Source organism: Montipora capricornis, chromosome 6 (genome assembly GCF_036669925.1).
Source record: "Montipora capricornis isolate CH-2021 chromosome 6, ASM3666992v2, whole genome shotgun sequence".
Lineage (NCBI taxonomy): Eukaryota > Metazoa > Cnidaria > Anthozoa > Scleractinia > Acroporidae > Montipora > Montipora capricornis.
In genome coordinates this window covers 42,846,224-42,856,223 of record NC_090888.1, presented here as the reverse complement: position 1 = coordinate 42,856,223, position 10,000 = coordinate 42,846,224, and the positions used below count along the sequence as shown (strand labels likewise).

General features: G+C 35.4%; 1 protein-coding gene across 1 annotated transcript in view; it reads left to right on the top strand.

The window, feature by feature from the left end:
• The window catches only part of LOC138050534 (uncharacterized), a 26,584-nt gene extending 16,825 nt beyond the window's left edge, over nt 1–9,759 (top strand). The window contains exons 2-3 of the mRNA XM_068896859.1: nt 6,208–6,989; nt 7,650–9,759. Coding sequence (XP_068752960.1) covers nt 6,216–6,989; nt 7,650–8,588 — 1,713 coding nt within the window. The 5' untranslated portion in view covers nt 6,208–6,215 and the 3' untranslated portion in view covers nt 8,589–9,759. The remainder of the gene's footprint in view (nt 1–6,207; nt 6,990–7,649) is intronic.
• The last annotated feature ends 241 nt before the right edge of the window (nt 9,760–10,000 follow it).

Below are 10,000 nucleotides of genomic sequence, written 5' to 3'. Positions count from 1 at the left end.
TCCCGCCTTTTATTGAGACCATGAGGATTAAGGGTAAATAATTGTGCAGTCCAATAGGCCTCCCTAGTGAGTAACAATTGTTCAAGATGTAAAGAATTTTCAAAAGACCTAATTTGTTCGATAATGATGAAATTGATTTGTGAAATTTAATGTTCAGAGTTATTAAAGTGGATAGCCAATTTACAAGTTCTTTTGTTCTTCAGCATGTTCGATTTGTGGTTACGAAATCTTACTTTAAATTCAGTTGAGGTGGAGCCCACATATTGCAGGTTGCATTTGGCACAAGTGGCCAAATAAATAACATTTTGCGATGAACAAGAAAGTTTTTGTTGAATGGGATAATGACGACCAGTAGCTGAACTTTGAAATTTTTAAGCTTGAATTAAATAATTTTTACAGAGATCGCATTTCTTATTGCATTTTGAACAACCCCCATTTTTTGCTCTTTGATTTCTACCAGAGGTTACCTGAAATTTGGATGGCACTAACAAATCCTTAAGATTTTTAGTTCTACGATAAGTGGGAAAAATTGACTTGGACGGAAAAATTTCTTTGACTTCTGGTGAAGATTGCAATAGCTGAAAGTGATTTGTAATAACTTTTTGGATATCTGGCAAAATTGGATTGTAGTCAAGCACCAATGGAAAAACTTCCTTATCTGGTTTGACCTTTTTGCTCAAAAGTTCAGATCTTGATATACTGAGAGCTTTGCCGAACTGTTTATCGACAAGCTAGACCCTACAGCAATATTAGCAAGAAATGTAGTCTTTGTCTGAATGAAAAATTCGTAATCATGTGTAAGAAAGAACTGTGTAGCCTCAACAGAAGAAACGAATTAGCAAGTTCATGCCCCCACAGAAACCGATATGTACTCCGGAACTTTAGAGTAACGTAAATTTAAAATACCGACATAGAATCCCCTTATATCATGTTTTGTTACCTAGCAGCTGCTAAAATGTAACGCATTTACTATAGCAACCATTCAAATTTCCGTATTTAACTGCCAGCTTTCCAATTTCAACAGTTCAGTCGTTAAAATTGCCTGATGAGTGTGGTACTTGTACCATACGAAACAGTTCTGTAGCATTAAACGATCATGGTTACTCGTGAAACCTAAACTTGTGTAAAGTCATAGTTATTGCTCCTCAATCAATTGAGTTGAGCGCTCTACGAAATACGTTCTACTCAAAAAAAGAAATTATATATGTATATATATATATATATACATTTCTGGGTCGGTACGTTTCGCATATTGCATTCTATGAACTGCTCGGATTGAGACAATCCATTCATAGAAGCAGCATTGATTTGAAGTGTGGGTTATTAAAATAATAATAATAATAATAATAATAATAATAGTAATAATAATAATAATAATAATAATAGTAATCAGTTTATCCACTCCTTTCATAGTAAGAACTAAATTACGTGTACAGTGTTAGCAAATTCAACGTACATACAACGTCTGGTATAATGTACATGTAAATCTAAATATAACTATCAAAATGCATTATTATTATTATTATTATTATTATTATTATTATTATTATTTAAGAAAAGTGCTTGCGTGCTAAGGCTTATTTGTAAGTTACAAACCAATCAAGATGCAGCATAGTTGTGGTGGGCCAGTCATTTATGGCACTTCCGTGGCGTAAGTTGTACCCATGAGTCACGCCAGGTCGCTGTGCCATCAAACTCGCAAGGACTTCCGAATCCTTAGCTTTAGGGATAAAATTCTTGTAGGCAGCATATCGACTCTGGGTGAGAGTAGCCACCTAGCACATCCTCATACAAGCTCTCAGGATATACTCTTCTAAGTACTATTAGTTCAGAAAGATATGTCAGGATATTGGCCCAAATGGGAGAAGCATATTCTAAAATGGAATAAATGGCGCTGCAGTGAACCTTAACGAAGTCCTCCCTTAAAACTGCTGATTTTTTAAGTATGTAACGAACGATAGTTAAAGCTGGCTTTATACGTACCCTCATTGAAAATGGGAAGATTATTGGCAATCGCTCTGCTATTGCAAACATTTTTAACACTTTTTTGTTAATTTGGGTAAAAACAGTGGGAACGGCATTCCTCCAAGTAACTGCTCTCGTGCCTCTTTTCTGAAGGGAAAGAGTCGATATTCCTTTCCCCTGTTACATCAAATGAAGATGAGGATTTCATATCTCAAATGGATAATAGCAAATCTATCGGGCCATTTAGTATCCCAATCTGTTTGTTAAAATACTCAAGACTCCTATTGTTCCTCTGCTTTCATCCTTGATAAATCCTTCCTCTGTGCCACTTTCCCTAATAATCTTAAACTAGAAAGGTTACTCCTGACCAGTCTTTAAGAAAAGGCTCTAGAGAAGACAATGATAATTACAGACCTACATCTGTCTTATCTATATTTAGCAAGATCTTTGAAAAAGCTATGTATAAGCGCCTTTACAGTTATCTTAAATGCTGTGGCATTCTCTACCCACTTCAGTTTGGTTTTAGGCAAAAGTGCTCAACTACTCATGCACTTTTAAGCATCACTGAATCAATTCAGTACTCCGGTCAGGATTATGACATTTTCTGAACCCGCATTGCATTTAGAACCCTTGCTCAAATCCCTAAATCTTTTAAATTTTTGTGATATAATCCGTTTTGAAATTATTTCTTTTGTTTATCAGTGGTTTCATAAATTAACTTCATCTCGTTTTGCTGATTATTTTAAGCCAATATCTTCTGTCTATTCATATTATACACGTCAATTAAATAATGATGACCTGTTTGTAAACCAAGAACAGACCACACAATATCATGGTATTTGTTTCTCTTAAGTTAATTTTTCTGGCGTTAAACTTTGGAATTCATTACCTCTTGATGTAAAGCAAATTACTCCTTTTTCTAGATTCCATCAAAACATTAAGAACTCTGTGATTGACAGGTATTGTAGCAATGATATTGATAATTAATTAGCAGAATTTTATAAATAATCATATTGTTGTATCTGTACGCATGGTATAAACACAATAACAAGATCAAATGAATGTAGGCAGCTCTAAATGCTGGAGGTTAGCTGTGACTGTCTGTTTTTGATTAGTTTGCAAGTGATGGGATGTTTCTGTAGATTCATATTTTCATAGATTTGATTCTTAAGTAATTTATGTTAATATGTTCAACAAGTTTAATGTCAGTAGTTAGTACAAGAAGTAGTACTTTTTAAACAGAAATTATTATTTAACTCGATCTGTTCCTGTTGCTCATAATATAATTGATTTGGGGCACCTACTTGATTAGTTTACTAACTATTTAGGTGTCCCAAACTCTACACTGTAGTGAGATTAAACAGCTTATTGTTTGCTCCTTTCCTGTGTACTTTTTCCCTTTTATTTTTCATATAGGAAATGTAAATTATTCTGATTATACAGTTATACATGTTGTACAGTGTGTGTTTTGTATTCATTATTTTGTTAATTAGAAGCAATATTGTAAAATTATCCTTACTTCATGTACATGATATTCTGTGTGAGCTACATAAAGATTGACTTGACTTGCCTAGAAGTGATCCTCCCACTTACCTAGACAATTTAGTAACTGTCTCGCATTGACATCTAAAAATTTAAACAATTTCAATGTGATTCGAACCCATGACCTCTGCATTGCCGGTGCAATGCTATCCACTGAGCTATGAGGTCAATTTTTTGGGCTTTTGTGTTCCCATGAAAGGACTTCAATCAATGCGAGAATCAGTGTGGATTATAGCAGAAAGCTAGAAGTGATCCTCGCACTTATCTTGAAAATTTGAATTTGCACTTTAAGAATTGAATGTTGAAGTGACAAGTGTTTTTTGGTTTTCAAAACTTTCACTGAGGACAAGGTAAAACGCAATTAAATTTTATGCATTATTTTTAGATTATACGCTGTTTATAATCCTTAGTCTGCAACTGATACCCTAGTCCACATCTCATACCGTAGTATTATATACTCAGTCCGTAATCCATATATCCCTCATTTTAACCTTTGTGTGTGTGTTATACACACTCCGCTTTCCGTAGTCCGCAATCCATGTTTTCTGCACACGATTATTTAATTTTCATTGAATTGAAATTGAATTTCACTTTCATTGAATTAAAATTGAATTTCACTTTCATTGAATTGAATTTGAATTTCTTTGAATTGAATTTGAATTTCATTGAATTGAATTTGACATTTGAATTTCATTAAAACTCGGTATTGAATATTTCTTCAATGGGCTTGCCATACTAAAATGTATTTCTATGTGATTAGCTCTGTGGGCACAAGTAGGTAAAAGAGTTAATTCTAACAATAATTAAAGGTCTCACTTTGTTATGGGTTTCTTGGTTAATTTGCAAGCTTGCAAATTAGAGTGCTTGCATTTGAGATTCAAGCTTAATATTTCATACAATTTGTCTTTAGTCCTTTCCTTGTTTTTTATTTTATTCTAGTGAGCTCAATTTTTCTAGCAATTTGTCTGCTAAGTCCTTGCTGTGTCTTTTAATACTGCTTTTCAATTGCAATCACAGGATATTTACGGTAGAGTCCTTAAAACCCATTGGGAGAGAGACTAACACCAGACGATTTTACTTCGTCCATTAGGGGCGTTCTAGGGTGTTTGAGGTGTCGGTGGGTTAAGGGAATGACACAACTGTTGCTGACAATGAATAATAATAATAATAATAATAATAATAATAACAATAATAATAATAATAGTAATCATAATCATAATAATGATTTTAATTACGAGTCTAACATATTTACTGGTGGCCCTGTAGTTTACAATATCGCCCTAAAATCAACTGAAATCAAACCAATCAAATCATAGGGTGGTTTTTGAGCAGAGGACAAAACCAGAATACCTAGAGAAAAACCTCTCAAAGCTTAGTATACACGTAGAACCAACAAATTCAACCCTCTTATGACGCCGAGTCCAGGAATTGAACCTGGGCCACATTGGTGTTAGGTGAGTGTTCTCACTACTATGCAATCCCTGCTCATGTTAATTACTGAAAATACCTTGTAAAGGTACATACATTTAGACATGTGATTGAACAGTAATGGAAGGGTTTCCATTAAGACACTCATGTAATTGGTGAATCAACAGCATAACAGTAGCTTTTATTAATTTTGTCACTCAGCAAACATTGTATTTGTAGAATTCAGAACTTATATATCGGACACATGCTGACTCAAATAATGATGAAAAACTCATGCAGGTCAAGAAAAGCTTTTTGTTTTAAATATACTGTAAAAGGAAGGAGGTGTAGACGGTTCTAGAAATCTCTGTATCCATAAATTGAAGAGGTAGTGTCATACAGTCGGTCACTAGGGAACCAAAAGGCTGCTTTCTGTTAATAAAAAAAGTTGCTTCCCTTTTCTTCACATTTTGAAAGTGTTTCTTGATTACTGTACTAGCGGAGTTTATGGCTTCATTTCAAGCAGAAGATTGTTAAGTTCAAGGTTCAAGGTTTTCTTTTTCAATAACAGTCTCTCAATACTACATGTAACTTTATAATCTTGAGAGAGCTGTGTCAAGGGAAAAGAAACATGCATCGCTCAATCACCTAAGAATGCAGCATCCATTCATATCTATTAACACACAACTGATTTAGCTCACAGCATTGTAGTTTCAGGCTTTTTGACTTTCAAACTGAAACTGGTGTATGCTGCATTTACATGTGCTGTATTCTTAATGCAGTACATCGTTCACATCATTCCCGCCTAGATCCATCTCTCAGGGACCTACAGGTCAGTTTTGAATGCAGGTGATGGCAGCTCATAAAACCCAAAAACTGAACTCAAAGTAAAAAACATTTGGGCCAAAACTTTACCTCCAAATTTTGCTTGGACAGAGATGTAAAGGAAACTGTGTCTAAAGAAAGTTTTTTTTTCATTTTCTTTCACACTATCAATTACAAATTGGTGGAATTGGTAGCCTGAGGAATTCAGGGTCATTTTGTACTTTGCTGTGGAAACCCATTCTAAAATCACTACATCTCCTTCCTTAAAAAATGAGTGCTTATTCCAAATGTAAATTTTTAAGAATTTAATAAAATGCCTCTTGATATACTATCATCATTACCTTGTTTTCTTTGACAAGAAATCGATTCCTTAATCTCTAAAAGGTTTTCATTTTTTTACAGTGCACCATTGGTAACAAACATGTTACACTGATAATATTATTTATTTTGTTTGTATGTTATTTTTAGTGAATGCCATGATCGATCCAAGGAACTTACCTCATGCCAGAGTTTTCCTTGCACGAATGTCACCCAGTGAACTTCCACTTAATGCGCTAAAGCAGTACCACAATTATGCTGCAAAGAGGAAAAGCAGTGTCCCTGTAATAAGAGAGACCAAAGAAGCAGGTGATGCTGGTATGTCTGGCGATCATCCTCCAGTTCATTTCTCTCTTGAGTTAACAAAAGGTGCCAATAAACATACAGTGAATTCAAAGGACACATCCAAAGAGTCAACTTTTAGTTGCACAACTTCCTCAAAGTTACGTATGGGTAACTTGCGTGTTCCACTGATTCCACTGAGCAGTGCTGCTTACATTCCTCATCATCCTGAGAACAATTCATTTGTTACACAAGTACATGTAAATCATGTGTCTGATGAAGAAAATGGGTTGTCTGGTGACAAAGACATCAGTGTTACTGCAGATTCTAATGGGAGCCAAAGTGCAAACTATTCATGGCACAGAATAGGTGAGGTAGACACCACACCTGGGTATGTGCGTTCAAGCAGAACAAACTCTGTGTCATCAACAACATCAAGCCATTCAAGAAGTATTTCTAAGGGAAAGGAACAAATTCCTTCAGTGCGCCTTACTCCTATTGTGTTATTCAATCCACTGGGACGTCTCTTAAAACCACTAAATAGCTGCAAGTCCAAGAATGATGAAGGATTAAATAAAACAACAACAAGTAAATCCACGGTTTTAGGGAAGAGCAGGACAAACTCTTCTTACTATTTGAGAAATAAAGTGGTGAGTAACTTCACACATGCACTTAACTTGGTCTTGATGCATTCTAAGAAACCCCAAAGGAGTCACCAGCCTTGAAGTCAGCACTGGCTTAGCAACCCCACCTTAAAATAGGCAGAAATTTCCTGTTTGCAACAATCAATAAAACGTATTTAATTTAAGCTCATTTTGTGCCAGATGTCGACTCTTATCTGCTCATAAAAAATGATTGAGTTAATAAAGCTACAGTGCAGAATGAGATGCATCTACCTTTCATGTTTTGATGATTGACAAAAACAACCTTTAGCATTTTCTCACAAAAATAGTGCAAGATAAGGTACATGTAAATCTCTGTTTAGAAGTAAAGCCTCCACTCAAGTGAGGGTTTTGTCCAATTTGAATTCTCTACTCATTATGATATGATATCTTGATATTTTAAGACCTGTTTTGGGTGTCATCTTACTTACTAAGCACTTAAAAGTTAATCACTGCTGGTATTTCCTGACAAGTGTGAAATGGATGGATTATTCATGCATAAGGAATTCTTGTAGCACATACTCCATGCATATGCAGTGGTTCATTTGCAAAAAAGCGTCCATTTCAACCTTAATCCTGAAACAAAACGCCTACTACTGTACTTTCTTCGTTCCGCATTCATACAGCAACATTTCTATCTCGTTTCAGAAAGCAACAGACTTTTCATATGAAGAAGTATCCATTACTTCATCATCAGCAGCATCTGATGTGTCTGAACCAAGTGCACCATCTGATGAAATCTCATCTGTTGGATTCTCTTCATCCAAAGACCTCGATATTTGTGGCTGTGAAGACCTCTGGCCTGATATTGCTAGTTATTCACCTCCAGAAAGCCCTGAGCAAAATAGAGAATTTATGGACCATGTGTTTCCCATGGGCACAGATAAATGTCAAATGAAGACAAAAGAACATGTTCATGTGAGTCTGCCTTTGAAAAGTGATTTAGTTGCCAGGTCCATGCAATCTGAAGTTAAAAGTCTCCCAGAGAATCATTGTGATCTTTTATCTCCTGAAATAAAGCTTCTGCCTTTGAAGGAAAGAGATCATAAGCAATGTGTAGAAAGATTGTCAGTTTCAAGTGTTAGTCCCCCAACTGGGAAATCTTTGTCCCACAAGGTAGAACCTGTTATCAAACTTAATGATGTTGGAAAGAAATTGAAACCCAGCGGGAATGGTGGTCTTGCTTTTGTTACTGGAAGGTGTACCAGCTCTGGTCGAAAGGTTTTATCAAACTATTCAGAGAAATCCCTAGCAAAGTCTGTCCTAAAGCAAATCACAGCTACAAAGGCAAAAAAGCGGAGGAAAAGGAAGAAATTTGCTAAGGGTTCTGCTTCTGCATCTGTTGCTGATAACAAGCATGGTGGGAAATCGGACATCAAACTTAAGAATCCTGTTGGCAAGATGAAAGCCAATGTGATGTCACGTTATGAAAATTTACAATTCAAGGAACTAAATACCATTTCAAGAATGTCCATGAGGTACAAAGTGGCTTTTACGAAATGGCCGTTCGTGTTTTCAGGAGCTTTGGACCTTATTAACCAAAGACTTGCGAATCAAAATGCTTTCTGGGATGCAATAAGATGTTAAAAAATATCTGGCAAAGGCATATATGAAAATACTGCAGAGAGTAATGTCCAACCTTCTGAATTAACCAGCAATCATGTATATAGAAATAGCTGTCATTTTAATGTTATTTGTTGGTTTGCTTGTTTTTATCTTAGTCAGTTCTTCTTGCCTGTTCAAAGTACAATATACTTTTCAGGTCATGATTATGCGAAAGAGAGCTTATGTTAAGCAAAGTAACATCAAAATGATGCCTAGTTTGGAACAAGGTTTTCTTTTGTAGTCTTTGTAAGAGTCATTTCTCTGGTCAAGGGGAAAATCTTGAAAACCAAATGGAGGCAACTTGCCAATGCTGTGAACTTAAAAGACAGGCTGTTTTCTTGTTACAGTGATATCACAACTAGTTACTGTTGCCTCGAAAAACCGACAACCTTTTGTTTCCCCACACTCCTTTTCAGAAACTGTGTGATTGGTCAGAGTAAACGCTGTGTAGAAAGCCATTTAAAAGGAGCTTAAGCAATCATGAGAACAACAACATTGCAAATCGGCAAAACAATAGCTCTGCATGCTGTTCATGTCTTTGCCATTTGCAAAAATGACAATGTGAGATGATCAAAAGCAGCTGTTTTTGGATATACTCTTGGCAAATTGTCTCCCAAATTTTCCTGGTTGCTTTCAACCATCTTTTTTCATCTTGAAGCTTTTGGAATCAATTATTATTTACCTATTTTAAATCCACGGGGTTTTGGGTCAATGCACAATTGTGGAAATTTTATGAAGGCTTCTTGTTATAAGTATTTTTTGCCACAAATGTGGGTCACACGTTGTGTTTTGCCACAAAAAGGGGTCCAAATTGTTGCCTGACTTGTCTTTGGTCCATCTTTGATTAAATTGTCAAAATCCATTAAGATTAAGCAGCTGTCTTAAGGGGTCAACAGTTCCCTGTGTTAAACTTCTGAACTTTTTCTGTTTTTAATTTAAAGTTATGCATACTGGCATCCTCATTAATTTTTTTCCCCTTTAAAATGTCATTCTCGAAAAGTTATTTTACATCGCTTTAGGCTTTACGTATGCATTTTAAAAACAATGTCAGTAATTTATTTCTCAGTCAAATTGTACATGTACATAATACTGTTATCATGACACAAATTGAAGGCGCAGTACAAGTTAATTAAAGTCCACTAAACTTCCAGTGTAGATCCTGTTGTGTTTTGAAAAGGTGTTTAAAATGAGAGTCTTCACATAAGCCATAACTCCAGCTGCTACAGCAAATGATGTTTATCATAACTCGGGTGGTTGAACATGTGTCTTTCCCAATTCAATTCAATAAGTCGCTACTCAAAACTATACTGAACAGAGACACAAGCTTCACATGTGTAAAGAGGGGAAATAAGTGATGCTAAAATTACAAATTTAATATTCAAATGTTTATGTCC